Below are 25,811 nucleotides of genomic sequence, written 5' to 3'. Positions count from 1 at the left end.
ACTGATTTAATCTTAGTACTCATTGTTGGCCTGTTCAGGGTATCCAGTTCTTTCTGGTTCAATACAATCTTCGGAGGTTGTATGTTTCCAGGAGTTTACCCACTTCCTCTAGGTTTTCTAGTTTGTGCATGTAGTGATGCTCATAGTAGTCTCTGATGACCTTTTGTATTTCTGCAGTATCAGTTATAATATCTTCTTTTTTATTTCTGATTGTGTTTATTTGAATCTCTCTTCTTGGTTAGTCTAGTTAGCAGTCTGTCCATTTTGTTTCTCTTTTCAAAGAACTAACTTTTCATTGATCTTTTTGTATTGTATTTTTGGTTTCAGTGTCACTTAATTTTCCTCTGATCTTCATGTCTTTTCTTCTGTCAACTTTGGATTTAGTTGTTGTTTTTCTGTTTCATTGGGTGTGACATTAAGTTGTTAATTTGTGTGTGTGTGTGTGTGTGTGTGTGTGTGTGTGTTTTTAGACAGCAGTATAAACTTTCCCCTTAGCACTTCTTTTGCTGTATCCCAGAGGTTTGGTATGTTGTATCTCCTTTTTCATTCATTTAAACATTTTTTAAAATTTTCATCTTAATTTTGTTGTTGACCCAAAGATCGTTCAGGAACATGTTACTGAATTTTCATGTATTTGTATAGCTTCAAGAATTACCCCTTGGGATTGATTTCTAGCTTTATTTCACTGTGGTTTAAGAAGATACTTGATATGATTTCAATTTAAAAAAAAATTTTTTAAGACTTGTTTTGTGGCATACCATATGGCCTATTTTGGAGAATGTTTCATGCATGATGAAAAGAATGTATATTCTGCTATTTGGGGGTAGAATGTTCTGCAAATGTCTGCCAAATACATTTAGTTTAGAGTCCAATTTAATTCTGGTGTTTCTTTGTTGGTTTTGTGTCCTGATGATCTATCTAGTGCTGTCAGTGGAATATGGAAGTCCCCCACTATTATTGTGTTGCTGTTTATATCTTTTCTTAGGTCTAGTAATGTTAGTTTTATGAATCTGGGTTTGGGTCCTCTGGTGTTGGGTACATGTATATTTAGGATTGTTATATATTTCTATTGAATTGATCACTTTATCATTATAATAACTTTGTGCATTTTTTTTACTGTTTTTAATTTAAAGTCGGCTTTATCTGATCTAAGTATAGCTATTCCTACTTGTTTTTGGTTTCCATTTGCATGGAGTATCTTTTTGCACCCCTTTCTTCAGTCTGTAAGTTTCTTTACCACTAAGGTGAGTTTATTGTAAGCAGCATATAGTTGGATCTTGTTTTCTAAATTCATCCTGCCAATCTTTATCTTTTAAGTAGAGCATTTAACCCATTTATGTTTAAGGTAAATACTGATATGTGAGGTTTTATTCCTGTAGTAATGTTAATTGTTATCACATTGCTTTGTAGTTTCATTGGTGTAATTATTTTACAACACCTGTGGATTTTTTACTTTCTTACATTTTTATGATGGCAAGTATTGACCCTTCGTTTCCATGTTTAGACCTCCCTTGATCATTTTTGTAGAGCCAGTCTAGTGATGACAGATTCCCTCAATGATTGTTTTTCTAAGAAAGACTTTATATCTCTTTTATTCATGAAGCTTTTTCTAGCAGGATACAAATTTTCAGGTTGACAGTTTTTTTTTTCTTTAAGCCTATTTTGAAAATAGAATCCCAGTCTCTTCTGACTTGTAAGTCATCTGCCAGGACGTCTGCTGTTAGTCTGATGGAGTTTCCTTTGTAGGTGACCAAATGCTTTTCTCTTGCCGAGACCACACACAGTCTGATGACTCTATGTCATGATGAGGTCCTTCTTGCAATGTATTTTTCTGGGTTTCATTGAGCCTCTTATTCTGGATGTCTAGATCACTTGCTGGACAAGAGAAGTTGGTTTTCCAAACTTGTTGCTTTCTTTTCTTTTCTTTCTCAAGAATACCTACAGTTCCTAGGTCCAGACATTTTAATGTAGTCTCCTACTTCTCAAAGGCTTTGTTCATCTTTAACATTCTTTTTTCTTTCTTCAAAAGACCTGTCTTTATGTTCTGAGATTGTTTATTCTCCTTGATCTAGTTTATTCTTGAAGCTTTCATCTGTATTTTGTAAATCCTTCAGTGAATTTTTTATTTTCAAAAGATTTCATTTATATCCTTAATTGATTTTCTGTTTCTTTGTGTTGGTTTTTCACATTTTCCATGAATCTCATTGAGCTTCCTTAAAAATCAATATTGTGAATTATTTAGCATTTCAGTAATGTTGGTTAGGATTTATTGCTAGAGAGTGTGATCCTTTGAGGGTATTGTAACACCCTGTTTTTTCAAACTTCCAGAATTATTACACTGGTTCTTTCTTATCTGGAAAAACACATTTCTCAGTTTGAATTAATTTTTGTTTGAACGAGACCGTTTTCCCTTGAGGATGTGACTATAATGCACGTTGAGTAGGGTCATTTGGCTTTGCTTCTGGGTGCTTTTAGTGGCAAAGACTTTATATGAATTTCCTCGTTTTAGATAGCCTTTGGTGGCTTTCTCAAAAGTCAGGTGTGATAGTGGTATACTTGGCTTGTGAGCAGGCTCACAGCCTCCTGTAGAGTCAGGGTAGCAGAGGTCTCAAGAAGTGTATCTTGTTCCCAAATTGTGTGCATTTATGTTAGCAGATTTTGTATTGGGTTGTGCAGTTCATCCTCCAGGCCAGTAAGTAGCATTTGCAGGTATGAGTCAGCTTCAGTGGTAACAGTGGGGTTTACGCTTAACCTTTGTTTGCCAGGGAAAGCTCAGATATTCTGATGACTGGCAAAGGCACCAGCCCTGACAAGGGTGGCAGGGGAGAGGGGAGTCATTGGGCCACTGGTAAAATGCACTGAGGTCTTTTGTGGAGAGGGGTGGGGGGTTGTGGGCTGGGTGATGAGCTGTCTTAGCACCCTAGCCTCAGCAGGCAGGAATGTGATGTTTCCCTCTTACACTCCTGTTCTGGTGCTTAGGTTGTTCAGTTCTCTTAGACACTGCTGTTTATTTCCAAGCTGCAATGTAGCCTAGAACTACAGGAGATGCTTGCCCCATGGCTTGACAGTACAGTTCTGTGCTATCTGGAAATGGGTGCCATGCAGACTCTGCTCCCCATGGCAGGACCCCTGAAACTCTAGGCAGAGAGTGGGACAGGACCCACCTTTCTCATGAACCTGGGCCCAGAGGCCACTGCCAGTGGAGCTGCAGTTGCCCCTCACAGCTTCAGATAGCCTGCTCTCTGGTTTCTTGCCAGCTTCCCATGGGAGCAGCAATGACTATGTCTGCAGCAGTGGGTGGAGGGGGAGGAGAAGTCCCATTCTCTATGTCTGGGCTCAAGCACAGAGGCCACTTGGCCAGTGGTACAGGACCTTACTCCTCACATGCAGTGCTGAGCAGTTTGTCTCTGTGTCTCTGCCAGGAGCAGGCATTCACTTGCAGCCCCGAGCAGGGAGCTCTTGGAGGGCTCTGGAAAATGCATGCTTTGGTTTCCTTAGTCCCGGGGCTGTCCCTTTGGTGCACCGCACTTTTACTTCCCTTAAAAGTAGCACTCCTTGTGGGATAGATTATTGGGAACCTTGCAGCACCCCTGGGTCTAACTAGCACTGTGCCACTGCTGCCCGCTGAGTGGGTGCTGGGGAATGTCAGCAAGAGCTCCCAGGATGTGGAAGCACAAGGGCTGAGGTTCCCTGGGCAAGATGAAGTCCCCTGATGGATATGCTCTGACAATGATGCCTTGCCACAGATGCTCGAGTCTAGGAGTGTGGGAAGGTGAGCAACCCAGCGTGAGCTTGCAGTCTGGTGTAACACCCTCAAAAAATCCCTACCCTTACCACTGTCTGGGTTTGTGAGAGCTGAGCTCTCCCATAGATCGCATACTAGCACTCTGCCACAGGAATGAATGAAGGATCCCAGACACTCTCGCTTACCCTTCCCATGCAACACCAAGTCCCTTGGGGCTCCCAGCCACTCTTTTTTGGCCTCTCACTTCCTTCTTTTTCTATGCCTAAATTTTTTCCTGTGATTTTTGTGTACTAGTATTCTCTCTCTGATATTCTGTTAGAGCTGCAATTATGTGTTTGTAATTTTGGTTCTTTTTTCTCTTTTGAGACCAAGTCTCTCTCTGTCACCCAGGCAGGAGTGCAGTGGTGCGATCTCGGCTCACTGCAACCTCTGCCTCCCAGGTTCAAGCAATTCTCCTGCCTCAGCCTCTTGAGTAGCTGGGATTACAGGCACCTGCCACCATGCCTCCCAATTTTTGTATTTTTAGTGGAGACGGGGGTTTCACGATGTTGGCCAGGCTGGTCTTGAACTCCTGACCTCAACTGATCCAACCACCTCAGCCTTTCAAAGCGCTGGGATTACAGGCGTAAGCCACCACACCTGGCTGTAATTTTTTTTCTTTTTTCTGAAGAGAACTGGAACTTGATGTCTCTAGTCAGCCATCTTGAACCTCTCTCTCTGATTATAATTATTATAATTAACCTTGCATCCCCTGATAACTGGTTTCCTTTACCTCCGAAACACACAATAAAGTACGTAAAATTATTTGCAAGCTTCTTGTAAAAGAACCATTTTTTCTATTTACCATATTGCATTTTTAAATTTATTTTGACAGATTCTTATGATTATTTCCATTTTTATTCAATTGAGAAGCATTTTCTTGAATACGTATATTTGTATTTTTATGTCAATATTTGTCATCAAGTAACAATAGGAATAATACTTTATACAAATGAAGTTTTGTCTTTCTAATACTAAGGGGCATTACAGTTTTCAAATATGCTTTGAAGTAGATATGTCTTTTAATATAAAAGGAAATATCAAAAAATAGATGGCTCTTCTACTGTTCCTGTATTTTCCTTAACCAATTTCTTTTATTTTTTAGGTACCTAGTCGATAGTCGCTGGTTCAAACAGTGGAAAAAATATGTTGGCTTTGACAGTTGGGACAAATACCAGATGGGAGATCAAAATGTGTATCCTGGACCCATTGATAACTCTGGACTTCTCAAAGGTCATTATTTTCTTCCTTCAGTCAAGTTGTAAATGTGTTAAATTTCATTATATAAATGTCAGTGGGTTGAATATGGAGAAGTTAGTGCAAATAAGTTGATCAAGTAGAAATATTTTTGCATTACAGATTTGACCTAATGAACTTATTATTCTAATTAGTTATTAAAAATTTTATTAGTTATTATTCTATATGACAAGTTTTGTTTTTCATTTATGATGTAATAAGGTTTTATTGTTGTTTAAATCCTTAAATGAAGAATGTGATTTCTTCATTTAAAGATTTCATTATTAAGTAATCATTATTTAATGATTATTTATAACTAAATTATAAGACCGATTATTTGCTATTAAATAATAAATAAAGACTGATTATTTTGAGAAATGCTATGTCACATATTGTTTTTCCTAGTGGACACATGACATTTTTTAAAATTTGAGGAATAATCATATATGCTTACATTCTTAAATTTTTGCATGAGCTTTCTACAACCCTCACTACTTCCCAGTCCTTCTATATACCTCTTATTATGGGTAAAGGGAACAAAACATAAGTACCAGAACTTCCATTTCTAACAGTGGTTCTCAAAACACTGGATATCAGGCAACGGAAAACAGTGATCTTTGAGAGATGGGAAACAAAATAGGTAAGCCCTCCAACTGCCTTCAGTTTACTGCATTAAAAGAGATTTCCAAGACACAACATGGGAAGATGAAACCCATGCAGACCCTTGCTGTCTCCCTTAGTTGAGGAAACAGAGTTTGCAGTCAAGGAAAACCAAGGCTACAAGAGTCCAGGAAAATACCAGAAAGTAGTGAGTAGCTCAGAGAGAGAGAGAGAGAGACCTAGACCCCCTATAGGGTTGCTCTTAAGTCTTCAACTATTAATCAGCACTTTGCATATGAGAGAACTGCCCAAGGCCAGACAAGGTACCACTGAAAAGAAGGAACAATCATCGAGGCTAATATAGGATTGGGAATCATTTGTGTTCTCAGCAGCCAGAGTAGAAAACCACATAATTTAGAGAGACTTCTGAGAACAGTTTTACTTATGTAATAGGATGAAATTAATTTTCCTGCTCTGCTAACCTGAAAGCATCAAACTATTTCCAAGAAACTTAACTGCATTTCAGAATAAAACTTGAGTATTTATAAGAATACAAAAATATCCAGCATTTTTTGTAAAATTTATAATGGCTTGGATCTGACCAAATATTACCTGGCATATGAAGAAGCAGGAAGATATGATCAATAATGACAAGCAATGTCAATCTTAAAAACAAATCTCCCCCACAAGACATGGAAAAAATTAATAAAGAACAGATGAGACAAATACAAAATTAAAAGTTGCTAGATTGAAACCCAGCTCTATGAATAATCACATTAAATGTAAATACCTCAACTAAAGGTAGTGACGGTGAGATTAGATTAAAAAGTTAAGAACCAGCTATCAACTGCCTACAAGAAACTCACTTTAAATGTAAGAACACAGATAGATTAAAAGTAAGATATGGAAAAAGATAACACCAGGCTGTGGTAAGCAAGACTAACCCCCAGTGATCCTCACTCTTATATAATACTCTCCCCTTTGAGTGTAGGTGAAACCTGTAAATAGGATGAAGATATCACTCTTGTGATTATGTTGTGTGGCAAAAAGAGACTATCCTGGTGAATGTAATCTAATCACACGTACCCTTTAAAAGCAGAGAGTTTTCTCTGTCTGGTGGCAAAAGAATTCAGAGATGCATGAAAGACAGTCAATATGTCATTGCTGGTTTGAAGTTGGAATCATGTGAGATGCAAGGCAGGCAGCCTCTAGGAATCCAGAGAGTGGCCTCAGGTTGACAGCCAGCAAGGAAACGGGAACCTCAAACTCACAACCATGGGTAACTGAATTCTGCCAACAACCTGAATGGGCTTGGAAGCAGATTCTCCCTCAGCCCTTCAGATAAGAGCCCAGCAGGGGTGATACCTTGACTTCAGCCTTGTAAAACCCTCAGCACAAATCCGTTTGAGCCCTCCTTAACTACTGACCCACAGAACTGTGAACTAATGAATTGGTGATGTTTAAGCCACTATGGTAATTCATTATGCAACAGTGGAAAACTAATACACATGCTAACACTATTTTTTAAAAAGCCAGAGACATTAAGTTTCAGGATAAAGAACATTATCAGGGATAGAAGGTCACTTTATAATGACTAATGGGATGGGATAGTTCATGAAGAGAATATAGTAATCCTAAATATATACCTACCTAATGGCATAACTTGAAAATATATGAAGAAGATTGATGTCAGCAGGATGATAGAATAGAAAGTCCCAGCCCCCAACCCCCAACAGAAACACTGGAGTAGCAATGGACCAGACTATCTTTATGAGAAACCCAAGATCCGGCTAAGAATTTGTAGTACTCCAGATGAGCACAAAACTGAGAATAACACTGAAATGAGTAAGAAAAATTTTATTTTGCCCACATCAGCCCCTCCTCCAAGGAGTCTTAGCTTAGTCTCAAGAGAGATTGTCTCAGATCAGGACCTCTCCCTTGGGGGGAAAGAGAGAGATCATGTGCTTAATTTTCCAGCCCTTCAGTGTACTACCCAACAGGCCAGTTTTCTAAAAAAAATTTTTGTCACCTTACACAGAGTGCTGATGGAACCAGCATAGTTCTGATGCCTGGGGGCAGTTAACAGAGGAAAAGGGGTAGGTGGTTGCTGCAGCTGGAAGGCTCTGAGAGATTGAGAAAAGGCTAAGAACCTGAGGCTTCTCTCCCAGGAAGGAAGGAGAGGAGTGGGGGCATCCTGCACTGCCCATGCCTTTCAGTGTGCTGCCTGAGGGGCCAGTTTCTGTCATGCCTCATTGTACCAGAGAGCTGACATAGTTCAAATAACTGGGGGAAGTTAAAAACAAAAGAAAAGGGATAGGTGGCTTGCTGCAGCTGCCACAACCCTGTAATATTGGGAGAAGGCATAGAACCTGAGACTTGTCTCCCAGGGAAGAGGAAAAGGAGTGGAGTGTACCTCCAGTGTTCCAGTCTTTCAGGGTACTGCTTGAAGGACTGATTTCTGTCTTACCTTACGCAATGTGCTAATGGAACTGGCAGAGTTTGGTGGGGGCAGATAGGAACAAAGGAAAAGGGGCAAGTGGCTTGCTGCACTCAGCACAACTCTACAAGATTTGAGAAGGCAGAGAACTCAAGGAAGAGGGAGACAAGTGGGATATGCCTCTAATGTTCTGGTCTGTGGTATGATGTAGTAAGATACCAGAAGGAGGAAGAGATTATGGGCGCCTGAAAAAAAGGAAGTCCACAAATCCTTCTAATTAGGAATCTGCATGCACAAGTACAGAAAAGACGTATCCACAAAAAAAGTTTGAGATGTTCTCAGAATCTCTAGCCAGGCTGATGGGTGGAAGTGAAGCTATTTACTTTTCAAAGCCAGTTGATAAAGACTGGGAGAGGTGGCTGTTTATTCAGTTGCCCAAACACCTGTACAAAGCTACAAGAACTCAATCAGAGAAACGTGACACAAAAAAACAAAATCCCCAGAAACTGACCCTAAAGAAATAGAGATGAATTGCCTGACAGAGAATTCAAAATAGTTGTCTTATAAAGCTCACTGAGTTACAAGAAAACATAGACAACTTAACAAAACCAGAAAAATAAAAATTCACAAAATTAAAATATCAACAAGGAGCTAAAAATTATGAAGAACCAAACAAATTTTGGAATATGATAACTGAAAAATTCACTAGAGGTCTTCAACAGCAGACTTGATCAAGTAGATGAATTGGCAAACTTGTAGATGGATCATTTGAAATTATCCAATCAGAGGAATAAAAATAATAAAAAAGAGTAAAGGAAGTCCAAGTGACTTATGGGACACCATCAAATGAACCAATTTGTCTGTATGGAAGTTCCAGAAGGAGGAAAGTGAGAGGGCAGACAGCATATTTAAAGACATACTGGCTGAGGCCAGGTGTAGTGGCTTACACCTGTAATCCCAGCACTGTGGGAGGGCAAAGTGGACGGATCACATGAACATAGGAGTTTTGGAGATCAGCTTGGGCAACGTGGTGAAACCCTGTCTCTAGAAGAAATACAAAAAAAATAATCCAGCCAGTCACGGTGGCTCACCCCTGTAATCCCAGCACTTTGAGAGTCTGAGGCAGGAGTATCACAAGGTCAAGAGATCAAGACCATCCTGGCCAACATGGTGAAACCCCATCTCTATTAAAAATACAAAAAATTAGCTGGGTGTAGTGGTGCACACATGTAGTCCCAGCTACTCAGGAGGCTGAGGCAGGAGAATCGCTCGAACCTGGGAGGCAGCAGTTCAGCGAGCTGAGATCGTGCTACTGCACTCCAGTCTGGCGACAGAACAAGACTCCATCTCAAAAAAATAAAATAACATAATCTGTGGGTGGTGGCATACACCTGTAGTCCCACTACTTGGGAGGCTGAGGTGAGAGGATTGCTTCAGCCCAGGAGACAGAGGTTGTAGTGAGCCGAGATCGCACCACTGCACTCCAGCATGGGTGACAGAGTAAGACCCTGTCTTGCAAAAAAAAAAAAAAAAAAGAAAGAAAGAATGAAATAATGGCTGAAACTTCCTGAAACTGGGAAGGGAAATTGGACATCTACATTCACAAAGCCCAAAGAATTGAACAACACTGTTAATCAACTTGACCTAATTGAATTTTGTAAAACATTCCTTGTACCCATTAGGAATCACACCCTATCCCTTTGCTGCCACCCCCCGCTCTAGACAACTACTAATCTCCTTTGTCTGTATGGATTTGCTTATTCTGGACATGTCTTATAAATGGAATCATACAATATGTGTGTGTTTTTGTTTTTTTTTTGAGATGGAGTCTCACTCTGTTGCCCAGGCTAGAATGCAGTGGTGCAATCTCAGCTCGCTGCAACCTCCGCATCCCAGGTTCGAGCAATTATCCTACCTCAGCCTCCTGAGTAGCTGGGATTACAGGTGCGTGCCACCACACCTGGCTGATCTTTGCGTTTTTAGTAGAGACAGGGTTTCACCATGTTGGCCAGGCTGGTCTCTGAACTCCTGACCTCAGGTGATCCATCTGCCTCAGTCCCCCAAAGTACTGGGATTACAGGTGTTAGCCACTGTGCCCGGCCCAATAAGTATTCTTTTATGTTTGTCTCCTTTTACTTAGGACAGCACAATGTTTTCATGTTTTATCCATGTTGTCGCATGAATCAGTACTTGATTTCTTTTTATAGATGAATGATTTCTACTGAATGGTAGCACATTTACTTTATGCACTCATCAGTTGATGGACATTTGAGTTGTTTTCACTTTTTGGCTCTTCTGGATATTGTTGCTATGAACATTCATTTAAAAGTTTTTGGGTAGATAAGTGTTTTTCTAATGGGTAGATACCTAGACATGAAATGGTTGGGTCTTTTTAAACTTCATTGTTTAACTATTTTAGGAACTGTTAGACTGTCTTTCCAAAGTCATTGCATCATTTTACATTGTCGCTGGCAGTGTATGAGGATTCGTTGCTTCACATTATTGCCAACACTTGTTCTTGTCTGTCCTTTTTATTATAGCTATCCAAGTGGGTGTGAAGTGGTATCTCATTGTGATTTTTGACGTGCATTTCCCTAGTGATTAATGATGATAAGTTCTTTTTTGTGTGTGCTTGTTATATATCTTTTTTAGTGAAATATCTATTCAGATCCTGTGCCTGTTTTTAAGTTGTCTTTTTATTGTTGTATTTTCAGATTTTGTTATTTATTTAGGATGCTAGACCCTTATCAGATGTATGATTTGCAAAATTTTTTTCTTATTCTGTGAGCTTTTTATTTTCTTGATGGTGACCTTTGAAGCACAAAAGTTTTTTTAATTTTAAGTCCAATTTGCCTTGTTTTTTCTTTGTTGCTTGTGCTTTTGGTGTCAAAGCATTGCTGAAACCAAGGTTGCAAAGATTTATGTAAGATTTATACTTACATTTTCTTCTACGAGTTTTATAGTTTTGGCTGTTACATTTACACCATTGGTCTACCTTAAGTTAGTTTTGTATATGGTGTGTGGTAGTGTTCTAACGTCATCCTTTTGCATGTGGATATTGAGTTGTCCAGTAGGCTTTTTAATAGGAAAGGATAAGCTGATCCAAAAATTCATGTGGAAATTCAAATGACAGAATGGCTGAAACAACTTTGAATTTTAAAATAAAATCATAGAAGTTAACACTATTTGATTTCAATCCTTATTTTAAAGCTGTAATAATAAATATAGTTGATATTGACATAAAGACAAATACATCAATTGACCAGATGAGAGAATCCAGAAACAGATCTACACATACATAGTCAATCAGCTTTAGAAAAAGGTAAAAGAGGAATTCACTGGCAAAAGGATAGTCTTTTAAACAAATGCGGCTTGAGTATTTGGATATCTATTTGCAAAAAACTGAACTTTGATGCATACATGGCACTGTATACAATATTAATCCAAAATGGATTATAGACCTAAATGTAAAAACTTAAACTTTTAGGAAAAAATCTTTGTGATGTTGTATTAGCCAAAGTTTTCTTGGATATGATTCAAAAGCAAGGTTGATAAAAGAAAAAATGTAGTTGTGTCTCATCAGTAACAAAAGCTTCTTTAAATGACACTGTTAAGAGAAAGAAAAGAGAAGCCACAGTGTGGGAGAAAATATTTACAATCATGTAGCTGATAAAAGACTTGTATGTAGAGTATATAGTTTATAAAACTCATTTTGAAGAAAACATAAAGCCCAATGGAAAAAGTAGGCAAAAGATTTGAACACGTAATTCACCAAAGAAGATATAAGTTTCAAAAAGCACGTGCAGGCCGGGCGCGGTGGCTCATGCTTGTAATCCCAGCACTTTGGGAGGCCGAGGCGGGCGGATCACGAGGTCAGGAGATCGAGACCACGGTGAAACCCTGTCTCTACTAAAAACACAAAAAAAATTAGCCAGGCGTGGTGGCGGGTACCTGTAGTCCCAGCTACTCGGAGAGGCTGAAGCAGGAGAATGGCGTGAACCCAGGAGGCGGAGCTTGCAGTGAGCCGAAATCGCGCCTCTGCACTCCAGCCTGGGCGACAGCGAGACTCCGTCTCAAAAAAAAAAAAAAAAAAAAAAAAAAAATTAAAAAAAAAAAAGCACGTGCAAAAATGCTCAACATAATTCATATTAGAGAAATGAAGATTAAAACCACAATGAGAAAACTGATCCATACCAAGTGTTGGCAAGATTGTAGAGGAAGTAGGACTCTCATACACTGTTTCTATTGATGTCATATCATAAGAGCACTTCAGAAAACAGTCTGGCAGTTTCTTAACAAGTTAGACATACATTTATTATAGAGCCCAGTCATTTCACTCTTAGGTATTTACCCAAAATAAATGAAAGCGTTTTATCCATATGACCAATTGTACACAAATGGTCATACAGTGTTATTTGTAATAGAAAAAGTTGTGAACAACTCAAATGCGCATCAGCATCTGAATGGATAAACAAAATGTAGCATATCCATACAATGAAATCCCACTCAGCAATTAAAAGAAATTAAGTATTGATATGTAAAAACATGGATAGATCTCAAAATAATTACATGGCATGAATGAAGCCAAACAAAAAAGAAGACATACTATTTTTATGTAAGACTCTAGAAATTGCAAATTCGTCTATAGTAACAGAAAGCAAGTGCTGTTTTCATGTACAGGTCTAGAAAATGCAAAGTAGACTATAGTTGCAAAACACAGAATAAGTAACATTCTCTTAATCCCTCAGGTTTTTTCTCGCTTCTTGATTTATATTGTTATATCTTATTGGGAATAGTGTGTTCTCATTATTGAAATGCTACCAAGAACAATTTGCTTTCCGTATCTGTTAATTAAGACTAACTTAGGACAAGAAAAATCTCCATTAAGTTGGATATAACTCAGTGAGATATTTCTGTTCCTCTTTCTGCATTTTAAAAATTCAGATGGACAGATAACAAGTCTCAGATTAGGACTGTGATGTAGGTATGGTTCCAGAAATTTCTTCTAGATCTGTGGCCTGTCTTATACTAAATTTTTTAGTCTAACTAGAAATTTGAAAGTGGATTGTGAATTAGAACCACATCTGAAGAATTACCTCCATTTTAGATCTTGGGAGAAATCCAAATTGTGGGCCTTCTGGAATAATGAAATGGTTCACAAGATGCCCATTTGTGATTTCTGTCATGGTTCCTAGCCCATGTGTCTTGGTGTCATTGTAAAAGGTTGTTGATTTGCTTCTGAATTTCCTACAAAGGCTGATGCTAGAATGAATATTGTTACCATGTGAGGGATCTCTGCTACTCAAAATACGTGGGAAACACTCTTTTGTCAAGTCTCTTGACTAACAGTTACTCCATAGTATTTTTTAAAGAACCTTATAAAAGAATTATGTTTTTAAATATTGCTTTTTGATTTATGGTACAAACGGAAAGTTTTAAAGCAGTAGTTTATTTTGAAATATGTATGTCAAGCTTGTCCAACCTGCAGCCCAGGATGGCTTTGAATGCAGCCAAACACAAATTTGTAAACTTCCTTAAAACAGTATGAGATTTTTTTAATGATTTCTTTAAGCTCATCAGCTATTGTTAGTGTTACAATTCTTCCAATATGGCCCAGAGAAGCCCAAAAATTGGACACCCCTGATGTAAGGGAGCTGAATTGCTTTAGAGCTTAAAACTTGTTTTAAATACTTAAATTAGCCTTCATGAGTTTAATTTGTAATGTGTCCAACCAGAGTATTTAGAGTTAGGTACTACTGTTTCTTTTTATGTATTGAGTTTATTTTTTCTTTTGCAGATGGTGATGCCCAGTCACTTAAGGAACATCTTATTGATGAATTGGATTACATATTGTTGCCAACTGAAGGTTGGAATAAGCTTGTCAGCTGGTACACATTGATGGAAGGTCAAGAGCCAATAGCACGAAAGGTACATTTTAATAATAACTGACTATAAATATTATTTTTCTTGATTAGTTCACATTTTATTATTAATTCAATGAATTGTGAAGTCTTATCACCTATCTTAGAGAAAAAGCCAGCAAAATGACCATACACCGTGTTATAATAATGGCAAGTAACATGTTAAGAGGGTTTACTTATGCTAGCCGCTATGTAAGTATGTATTATTGATTAATCCTCTATATATAGAGAGAGAAAACTCTATAAGGTAAGTAGTAGGAAATGAGGATAAAAAGTTAGGATCTAGTTATTTTAGAGAGTCATACCAGGATACAGACTTTGGCAACCTGACCCTGTTTTCTGTGCTGCACTGTTTTTGATAAAACAATTAGAAAACAGTGAAGAAACTAAAAGTTGAAGCAATGTTTTTTGGAATGTAAAAATTTTTTAAACTTGAAAATGTAGATTTTTTTTCATATCCTTTAACATTTTAAAATTGTAGTCTAGAAACATTAAGAGTAACCAATTTCCTTTTTTTAGGGAACTAAAAAGCAATAAGTAAGGGTTTTGCTATAGTAGAATACCAAATATTCAAGGTAAATGAGCGAACCTTAGACATGTATTTGATCATTTATTGTGGGAGGGGTGGGAGGCTGAGAAGGGACCAAAATCTCTTGGCATAATTTTGTATCTGGTTTGGGTCCCCCCCGCCCTCTTCCCATCCCCGGCCACATAGAAACAATTAAAAAGTTGGATTAGGTAACATAAGGGTAAAAAAACCTCTAGTAGACCTAACTATATTTGAATTTATTTGAAATTGATGCTACAAAGTTGCCATGTTAACAATTTGTATTTGTGTATCTATGGTTTTAGGTATATTAGAAGCTAACCTTGGATCTTATTTTCTGAATAGATCTTGAACGTACCTTTTATTTATTTTTGTTCAGTTTTGTTCCTTAGTTTCACTCAGCCACTTCGAAATTAGAATTTATCTCTTGTAGGAATGCTAGCCTTATAGATCTGTGAAATGATCTAGTTACTTTATCTATAGTTGCTGGAGAATTGAGTGTTTTGATCAAAGGTAGCCTGTTTAGCTGTAAAACTGTGTAGAATTATTTCATTCTAGGATAAAGGAAAATTTGTGTCCAAAATATCTCTAAAGGTATTAAACTGTATTCCTTTAATCTTAATGATACACTTTTTTTTCTTATAAATGTAGCACATAATATACTAGCAGTCTTCAGTATGATAAACAGATCAGCTACCAACTTCATTGCCATTACTCTTTGAAATAGTCATTGAGAGTTCTTGAAACCCGTGTCTAATAACAAAATAAAATATAATCAAATGTTCTCACTCATAGGTGGGAATTGAACAATGAGAACTCATGGACACAGGAAGGGGAACATCACACTCCGGGGACTGTTGTGGGGTGGGGGGAGGGGGGAGGGACAGCATTAGGAGATACACCTAATGTTAAATGACGAGTTAATGGGTGCAGGAAATCAACATGGCACATGGATACATATGTAACAAACCTGCACATTGTGCACATGTACCCTAAAACCCTAAAGTATAATAAAAAAAAAAAAGAGAAAAAAATATATATATAATCGAAAATTTCACACAAGTAGAAAGAAAAAACATTGACAAATCTCTTGGAAGACCACGTACTTATTTTTAACAAGAAGAATGAAATATATTCAACGTGTAAAATAGTTTGCAAATGTTTATGTGCTACGTTACATTGCCTGGAGTTCTTATTACAGATGCAATTTCCTACAACATTAAATCTGCAGTAAAATTTAATTAATCACACTTACATTTGGGAATTTCATTTGCATTTTCACTGTGCCCCACATGACTGATGCAGGTGGAATTCAAAGAAGTAAATAGACCAGCTTATAGTGTCTAAGCCCATCTTTGAATGTTACCCATCTCTGATTGCATTAAAGAATCTAGGATTGGTGGTTCCCCTAGCTATAATGCAGAAACCAAGTTAAACATCTTCCTGTACCTCAAAGATCTCTAAAATGCGTCATTTATAGTGTCAACACTCAAAGAATGGACGAAAAGAAAGCAGGGATATAAGCAGAAAATACAATGGAATCAAAATCCAAGAGAAACAGCAGACAATAGAAACAGACCCATAAGAAACCCAGGTAACTGAGTTATTAGATTTTAGAATAGTGGCCTTATTATGCTTAAAAAAAAAAAGGCAGATGAGAAGTAGGGCAAAACTATTAAAGAAGCAGCAAATAGAATTCTAAAACTAATAATATGAAAATTTTATGGATTTAATGTTTAGGAATAAAATTATTACACCAAACAGAACTGAAGAGAAAATTTGTAAACTAAATGATTTGTCAATAGAAAATATACAGTCTAAAGCTTAGAGAGACAAAAGAATAGAAAATACAGAAAAAAGCTAAAGCATAAACAGAATGCAGTAAGTAAGTTTAACATGCATACATATAGTTGGAATCTTAGAGAAGAAAGAAAGAATGGGTAGAACTAATACTAAAGGAGATAATAGCTGAGAATTTTCCCAAGCTGAGAAAGGTGTCATGCTTTAAGTTAAAGAAATGCTATGAGTCCCAAACTGAAATAATACAAACAAAACTGTACCTGGTACAAATGTTGAAAAGCAAAGGCAAAAAAAAATTTCTAATAATAGCCAGAGAAAAAGACATGTTGTCTTCAAAATAAGCATAAGACAAAGTAATGATTTCTCAAGAGAAACCATGGAAGCCAGAAAACAATGGACTTTGATATATTAAAAGAAAATAACTGCCAATATAGGATTCTGTGACTAAGAAAATAATCCTTCAGGGATGAAGGTGAAAAAAGCCATTTTCAAATAAAAACTAATAGAATTTGTTACCTGCAGACGTGTATTAAAGGCACTACAAAATAATCTTAAGAATGGAAGGAAAATTATTCCACATGAAAGCTTGGAGATGCAGGAAAACAGTGTAGACTGACAAAATGTAAATGTTGTGAGTAAATCTTAAGATGGACTGTTGAAAACATTAATAATAATTTTTATGGAGTTGAAAATGTGTATAGAATTAACTACACAATAGTGTTAGCATGTAAGTTAATATTCTCCACTATGTTCCCCAGTGATCCCCAACTCCTCATATCCATATTCTTGGGCACTCCTCTTCCATGTTGTACTGAGGTTGGTCTGTGTGGCCAATAGCATATATCAGTACTCATGGTACATCGCTTTCGAGATTAGGTTATAAAAAAACACCGCGGCTTACATCTTGGGTGCACATGCACTCTAGCTGTCTCTCTTTCTCATTTCTCACTCGGGGGAATTCAACTGCATATGGCGAGGACACTCAGGCAGCCTATGGAGAGGCCCACATGGTGAGGAACTGAGATCTCTGGCCAATAGAGAGGAACGGAGGCCTGCAACAACCATGTGAGTGACCTTGGAAGTGGATCCTTTAGTTCTAGTTTAGCTTTCAGATGATTGAAACCCCAGCCATACCTTGAGAGCAACCTCATGAGAAACTCTACACCAAATCAACCCAGTTAAGCTGCTCCCAGATTCTTGACCCTCAGAAACATTGTGAGATAATGTTTGCTGTGTTAAGCTGGTGAATTTTGGGGTAATTTATTATGCAGCAATAGATAACTAATACTAATCTTGGTACCTGTAAATAGGTGCTGATATGAAAACTTGAAATGTGGTGTGGCTTTGGAGCTGACAGTGAATAGAAGTTGTCAGAACTTTAAGAGTATCAATGAAAGCTTAAAGGGCCTTAAACTGTTAGTAGATTACTAGACTTTGAGATGGCTGCCAGTGAGAACTTAAAGTGAGGAAAGTCTTATTGGAAACTGGTAGAAAGTGGTCTTTGTTATACAGTGGTAGAGTAAGTTTAGCAACATGTTGCCTGCAGTAAACTGAAAGGTTAAAGATAGTATTTAATGAAATTAGAGGTCTGCCAAAGTGTTAAAAGTACTGCCTAGTTTCTTTTTGTGTTGCTTATAGTCAGATGTGAGAGAAGAGAAATACACTAAAGAAAGGATTGTTCAATAAAACAGTCAGTATTTACTAATTTTGAAGATTCCTAGTCCCTCCAGATGGCAAACGATGCTAATACTAAGAAGTGTTTCTGAGCAAAGATAAAACTCAGAGTATTCTCAGAAAAAAGTATGATCTAATCTGCCAGCCAAGGGTGTGACTGTAAGTTACCTCAGAAAAATCAAAGGTCATGCCTCACAGTACTATTCAGAAAAGGGCACTATAAAGCATTTAAGGGTTAACTTAGAGGTTGTCCTGTCAGTAGTAATATTAACTAATATTAAGGGTGTCTTCTCAATATGTGGCTTCTAAGAACAGGAGGGCTTCAAGAAGCTTACGGGCAACCCCTTAGCTTTCTCAGCATAAAGCCAAAGTAGAGAGGACTTATCCTACAGAACATTTGTGGATATGGCTTTTGCCTAACGGAATGAACTCTAGTAAGGTCCAGTGGAGACCTACGTTGTTTTCGAATTACCTCGCAGAACCACTGCCATTTTGGACTGCAGAGACAGTATTAAATGAAAGACACCTTTGACCTCCCAGACTCCAATAAGTAGGAATCAGTCTGAAAATTTACTTAACTTCAAGCATGTGCTAATGCATGAAAAAAGGATGACTCAGAGAACAGAACCAAATGTTAGTAGAATAATTTTCAGGCAAGGGTAGAACTGAGTTCCAGTCAAGGAATTTCTAGTATTTGTCCAGGTAGATTTCATAATTGCTATAGAGCATTGATTCATTTGTACCTCCTATTTCCCCTCTTATAGAACAGGAATATTTAAAAGGCTATCTTCTGTGTGCTTCATCATTTTATTTTGGGTGTATGGGGGGCAGAAAACTTGTCTCTTAGTTCACAGGCCTATAGATCAAGAGGCACTACAGTAGTTCCCCTTATCTATGGTTTTGCTTTCCGTGATTTCAGTTACCTGCAGGCAACCATGGTCCGAAAATATTAAGTGGGAAATTCTGGAAATAAACAATTCATGAGTTTTAAATTGTACACCATTCTGAGTAACATGATGCCATCCCTCTCCATGTCCCCCCCTGGACACTATATGCTACCTTTCCGTTTGTCACTTAGTAGCCATCTTGGTTGTCGATCTACTGTCACAGTACTTTGTTGAAGGGCATTAGTAGCATAATGCAGCGTTACAATGTACATCATTCACTTCACCTCTTCTTATCAGATAGATATTTAATCATCTCATATCATTACAAGAAAAAGGGTGAGTACAATATGATAAGCTGCCTTGAGAGACCACATACACATAACCTTTATTATAGTATATTGTTCTAATTGTTCTATTTTATTATTAGCTATTGTTAATCTCTTACTGTGCGTAATTAATAAATTAAACTTTGTCATAAGTATGTATGTTTGTAAAGGAAAAAACATAGTGAATATAGGGATTAGTGTGCTATTTGTGGTTTCAGGCATCTACTAGGGGTCTCGGAATATATGTCTTCAAAGGCTTATAGAAAATTTATAATTTGTCAATTATAGATGACAAATTTCTGAACTCCAGGTTGCTAAAATGAATTGAGACTAGTCGGGGCCTTTGGAAAAGCTGAGTGTATTTTGTATTTTGGGGGAAGGAACTGTGAATCGTTGGGGGCCAGGGGGTAGACTGTGGTAGCCAGCCTCAAAGATGCTCCCCAGTGATTGTGACCTCTTAGAATCCATAGTCTTGTGTAATCCTTTCCCACATTGTACTACAATTGGTCTGTGCAGTCAGTAGCATGTGGCAGAAGTGGTGGTATGTCACTTCTGAGATTAGTCCTTAATGGATGCTGGTACTTCTGTTGGGAGTGCACATATGCGTGCTATACCTCCCTCATCCCCTCCCCTTGGATCACTCACTCTGGGCGAAGCCATAACTTTGCCCTTAACTTACCCTATAGAGAGACTCACATAATGAGGAACAGAGGCTGCCAGCAGCTACATGAGTGAGCTTGTAATTAAGATTTGAACAACATGATTAACCACCATAACCTGATTGACATGTACATTGTACTTAGTCATTGCAGAATACACATTTCTATTAAGTGGAATTTTTAAGCAAAATTGACCATATTCTGGGTTATCAAAATTCCAGTAAACTTCAAATGATAGAAATTGTTCACTGTATTTTCTGTCATTAGTGGGATTAAGCTAGAATCAGTAACAAAGAGATAACCTGATTATCCCCCAACTATCTAGAAATGGAAAAATATACTTTTAAGTAATCCTTGAGGCAAAGAGAAGAATGAGAAGTAGATATATTTTAAACTGAATAATAATTAAAATACAACTTAAAGGAATGGCTGAAGTCATTCTCAGAAGGAATTTTATAGCTTCAGTGCAAATATTGGAAAAGAAAGTGAAAATCTATTGTCTCAACAAGTTAAGAAAAGGAAATTGAACTTAAGAAGAAACATTATAAAGTAGACATTAACAAAATAGAAAACAAACCTACATTAAATGAACAACATTCAGTCATGGTAGAGAGCAGTGAAATTAGACCAGTAAGATAAGGATGAGTGCTGGCAAGATTGTTTAAGAATAAAAAGAGAGTAGGCACAAATAACCTATATTGCAAATGAAAAAGGAAACATCAAGCAGTCTAAAGACTTTTTTTAAAAAGGTGATATTTTGAACAGTTTTATGTAAATTTGAAAATTTAGATGAAGTGGATAATTTCTAGACAAACAAAACTTTAAAATGTCAATACAGTAAGAAATAGGAAACTGGAATTCACCTATATGATTAAAGAAATTGAGTCATTGAAAACCTTCCCACAAAGAAAGCTTCAGGCCAAGAAAGCTTTACCAGTGTATTCTACCAAATATTTAGGGAAGCCATAAACCAATACCATACAGATTCTTTCTGAGAATAGAAGAAGCAGTACTCCCCAACTTATTTTATAAGGCTAGCATAAACATGACATAAAACCTGAAGGACATTACAAGAAAGAAAAATTACAGGCTGGTCTCACTCATGAACATAGATAAGCATCTGCTTAAGTCCTAAACACAATGTTAGCAAGACAAATCCAGCATTATGTAAAAAGGACAAAAATGATCAAGGTAGATATTTTTCAAAGAATACAATTTTAACTTTGAAAAGCATTCATAATTTTAGCAGAATAAAGAAGAAAAATAATCTCAATAGATGTACAAAGAACATTTGATGCTCAACATCCATGTATGATCTTTAAAAATAAACTGTTAGAAAACTAGGAATAGAAATCACCTGTAAATATTATACTTATTGGTAAAATATTAAAAGTTCTTCCCAAGTCAAGAATAACTGTGTTAGAAATCTTAGCCAGTATGGTAATATAGTAAAAAGAACTAAAAGAGTGAACCTTGTAAAAGAAGACATGAGACTGTCAGTATTTTCAGAAGGCATGATTCTACAGGTTTGAAATTCCAAAAATATGTACTGGTAAACAATTAGAATTAATAGGTAAATTTAACAGGTTGCCTGATATGAGGGCAGTATAGGGAAACCAGTTTTTTATTGGCAACAAAGTTTATTTTTATTTGTACAAATTTGTGGTGTACATGAGAAAATGTGTTACATATATATAATAAGTAGTGATCAAGTCGGGGTATTTTGGGTGTCCTTCACCCAAATTCAGTACATTTTTGTTAAGTATAATCACCCTGCTCTGCTATCAAACATTGAATTTATTCCATCTTACTGTATGTTTGTACTTTTAAGCCAGTTCCCTTCATCCTTCCCTGCTCCCTTCCTTATCCTTCCCATTGTCTGTTATCTATCTTTCCACTCTTTACTTCATGTGATCAAATTTTTTAGCTTCCACATGTAAATAAGAACATACGATATTTGTCATTTTGTCCCTGGCTTATTTCACTTAACGACCTCCAGCTTCATCCACGTTGCTGCAAAAGACATGATTTCATTCTTTGTAATGGCGGAATAATACTCCATTGTTTATATAGATATATATACACACACACAATATTTATCCGTTCATCCATTGATGAGCACCTAGGTTGGTTCCATATCTTGCTATTGTAGATAGTGCTACAATAAACATGTGAGTGCAGGTATCCCTTTCATATATTGACTTCTTTTCCTTTGGGTAGATATGCAGTAGTAGGATTGCTGGATTCAATGGTAATTCTATTTTTAGATTTTTGAGAAATCTCCACACTGTTTTCTGTAGTGGCTGTACTAGTTTACACTCCCATCAACAGTGTATAAGTGTTCCCTTTTCTCCGCAACTTCGCTAACATCTGTTGTCTTTTGTCTTTTAAATAATAACCATTATGGCTTGGTTAAGGTGATATCTCATTGTGGTTTTGATTTGCATTTCTCTGATGATTAGTGATGTTGAACATTTTTATATACCTGTTGGCCGTTCATTTGTCTTTTGAGAAATGTCTATTCATGTCCTTTGCCCACTATGGGATTGGTTTTTAACCTGTTGAGTTGTTGAGTCCTTGTATATTCTGGATATTAATCCTCTGTTGGATGAATAGCTTATAAATATTTTCTACCCTTCAACAGGTTGTCTCTTAATAAAGTTGAATTTTAAAATAACATTTACGGGTCAAAATACTTAGGAATAAACCTAATAAGAACTGTGTTTTTCTATACTGAAAGTTGTAAAACATTACTGGGTAAAATTAAAGAAGACTTAATGAATTAATGGATCTAGCCTGAAGGTCTAGAGGCTGAAGATGTAGAAGGAGTAGGTCACTAACGTTTTTCTGTAAAGGGCCAGATAGTAAATATTTTTAGCTTTATGCGCCATTTAGTTTCTTTTGAAATGACTAAACTTTGCTGATTTAGGCATAAAAGCAGCCCTAGATAATTAATAATTGGGTATGAAAGTAGCCATAGACATAAATGAATGGGCGTTGCTGTGTTCTGGTAAAGCACTATATACAAAAATAGATGATGGGTAGATTTAGCCATCTAAAACTAAGTTTAGCCAAACTTAGTTCATAAGTTTGTCCATCACTGGATCTAGGCATTGGCTTTAATGTCTACCAGCATCACAAAAAAAGGAGCAACTAGATATTTGCAACCTGTTGAGAGTGAGTGTATGTCACCGTCTATGAAGTGGTCTAAACTAAAAATTACAAGAATAGGAAAGATGGAGAACTTCTAGGTTAAAAGACACTTAAGAGACAAATTAGTCTATTGCAGTATATGGACCTTATTTGGATCCTGATTCAAACAATACATTAAAAATGAGACAAAAGGAAAAATTTGACTTTTGACTGGATATTTGATATTAATTGATTAGTTTTAATTTTTTGTGTGTGATGATGGTATTGTGGTTATGTTTGAGTCTTTGTTTCTGAATATTCTGAAGTATTTGTGGATGGAAAATCACATATATAGGATTTGTTTCTTACACATTAAGAACTATGATTTCATACTTCCCTGTCTTCACCATTATCTGTTCTCACTCAGACTCCAGGATCTAGGTCTAATTTATCTGCACCAAATGTAGGTACTCAATAAATGCTTTTAAAATGAATGAAGCTAGCTCCTACAGAAGAGTAAGTCAGTCTGTTAGAGGCCTGGTATTATGAAATAGTTTATATAGTACTAGATTTTTTTAGAAATTACTTTTATTTCTCTTCCCATTTCAGGGAGGGAGGCACTTGGAATGAAGGTAAAGTTTCTATGAAACTTTTCATACACAGATATAAAGAGTAGACTATATTAGGTTTATTTAATATGTTTAATGGCATTGTAAAAAATGCCCTCAATATTCACAGCAAAAAATGAACAAATAGAAATTATTTATTTTAATCCTCTATAAACTTATATTTAGCTCAAATACTTAGTAAAGAGACTTTGCCTTCATTATGGTTATGAATTAATGAAAATATGTTTACATATCCATAAGTCTTAAATTTTGGACAAGGAGCCAGATTTCATCATGTACTCACTTTTTATTTATGGTAATATAACAGTGTTACAATTCATTTAGAGTAAACATTATAACTGTCCATCTGTAATACTGAAACATAGCTATCACTTCTGAATATCCCCCTTCCGATCTTATTTCAAATATATATTTTAATAGTTATAATAATTAGGTAAATAAAACTATACTTTTTTTATAAGCTTGTTTCTTCCTGTTAGTCTTCATGACCATCATTTTGAATGCATACATTTTTAATTAAGGTAGGAAGGAGATTTTATGTAAACAAATATGAAGGAGATTATATAAGCAAATAATCTACATGTGACCATTATAACATTGATTCGTAAATGTGCTAATTATTTTTCTTTTTATGGTGCTGTTATTTTCAAGCTTTAATAGTACATATAGTATGACCTTTTCATATAAAAATAGTTTGACAACAAACTCATATTTTTTAAAACGACACCTTGTTAATACACTACTTTGGGAATTAGTAAAATAAATATCTTATAAATATAGTAGCAGTATTCTGAGTAGTGATGATGAAGGTTTTAGCAATGTAAAATGTAGGAGAGAAGAAAAAAAAGTTGAGAAAAATTCTGAATCCCAGTAGTGTGGATTTTGAAATATTCTTGATATTTTGTTTTCATAGATCTCACAATAACTCTGACAGTTAAGTCACCAGGTTCTTTCCAGGAAAATATCTATAGTATTATGAAAATGTATTTTCATTTTTAGAAAACTATGCCGCTTTAGAAAGTATATACCTCAATATAAATCATAATGGGGGGGTTGTTTTTTAACCATACTTATTCCTTTTCCTGCTTTGTGTTGGTCATTCCATTTTTCTTTTTCTTCCATAAAAATGAGGCCTGCAGTTTACCTTAGTTTTAGTTACTACCAGTGATTAGTAGCTACTTTAATGTAGTTTATTTTAGGATTTTACTCAGCTATTGAGCCCTAGTACAGAAATTACTGATAAGAATATTTGATGCCTTGTTTCTCTACTTAAATATAACTACAAGTAATCTTATAAAATTAAATGTTACTACATTTGTAACCATGAAGTAAATCAGCCTAAGGTGTTTAAAACAAATCTCAGTCGTTTAACATACTGGTTTTACAAAACAAATTACATTTATTAGCAGAAGGAGAGGTACAGCGTGCTACCTGCTTAAAAAAATTGTAACAAGTATGATTAAGAAAATATATATGACAAAGTAACATAAAAATGTGTGTTGGATTAGATGATAAGTACTAGATGAACTGCATTCGAATTTTTTCCATGCAGTGAAAGACAAGTTTGTAAAGTCCTTTTCTGAATTGATGTAAGCTTGTGAGTATATCCAACGGTCATTTGGAGCCTCCCTTTTGCCATATTTGTCGAATGGATCACATATCAGGCCTATTACTATTTTCAGAAACAGTATTCATGACTGAAATCCTACAGTTAACCTTTAGAAGATCAAAAGGAATTATACTTATTTAAAAGGTGACCTTCATATATACTTATTTCCTTTTTATGCTCTATGGCTTGCATGCTTAACAGCTTGCTTTTAATTGCTACATAAAATTACTAAGTGTGTAGTTAAAGGTCAAACAAAGTCACTGTAGGGTGAAACTAACATATCAGTTACCTAGCCATAGCTGAATATTTTGGCAACAGTGATTTGGAGTTATCATTTTAATAGATATATTTTAATGTAACAGTGATAATATAGCCATTAAGTTGAAATTGTGTAAACAACTTTTTAAAGGTTTTCTGCTTGGGATCACTACTAAAAGCTAAGAAGTATGTTTGCATCTTCAACCAGAACTCTGTTTATTTGTATTATAATGTATAAAGAGAGAACATATGTATATATTTGCACATAGTCATTTTGGGTAAGCTTTCTCATTATAAATACTGAATATTAAT

General features: G+C 36.2%; 1 protein-coding gene across 5 annotated transcripts in view; it reads left to right on the top strand.

Annotated features, from left to right (window-relative positions):
- Positions 1-25,811, top strand: part of USP15 (ubiquitin specific peptidase 15) — a 144,921-nt gene that overhangs the window by 29,180 nt on the left and 89,930 nt on the right. For 3 of the 5 annotated variants that reach the window (XM_032173189.2, XM_032173188.2, XM_032173194.2), the window contains exons 2-3: positions 4,890-5,017; positions 13,855-13,985. In XM_032173189.2, the coding sequence (XP_032029080.1) occupies positions 4,890-5,017; positions 13,855-13,985 (259 nt within the window). The other 2 variants (XM_032173195.2, XM_032173190.2) reach the window with 2 other exon arrangements.

Source organism: Hylobates moloch, unplaced genomic scaffold (genome assembly GCF_009828535.3).
Source record: "Hylobates moloch isolate HMO894 unplaced genomic scaffold, HMol_V3 SCAFFOLD_13, whole genome shotgun sequence".
NCBI classification, from domain to species: Eukaryota; Metazoa; Chordata; class Mammalia; order Primates; family Hylobatidae; genus Hylobates; species Hylobates moloch.
Note: the sequence above shows the minus strand (reverse complement) of the source record. Positions and strands in the feature narration are given on the sequence as shown.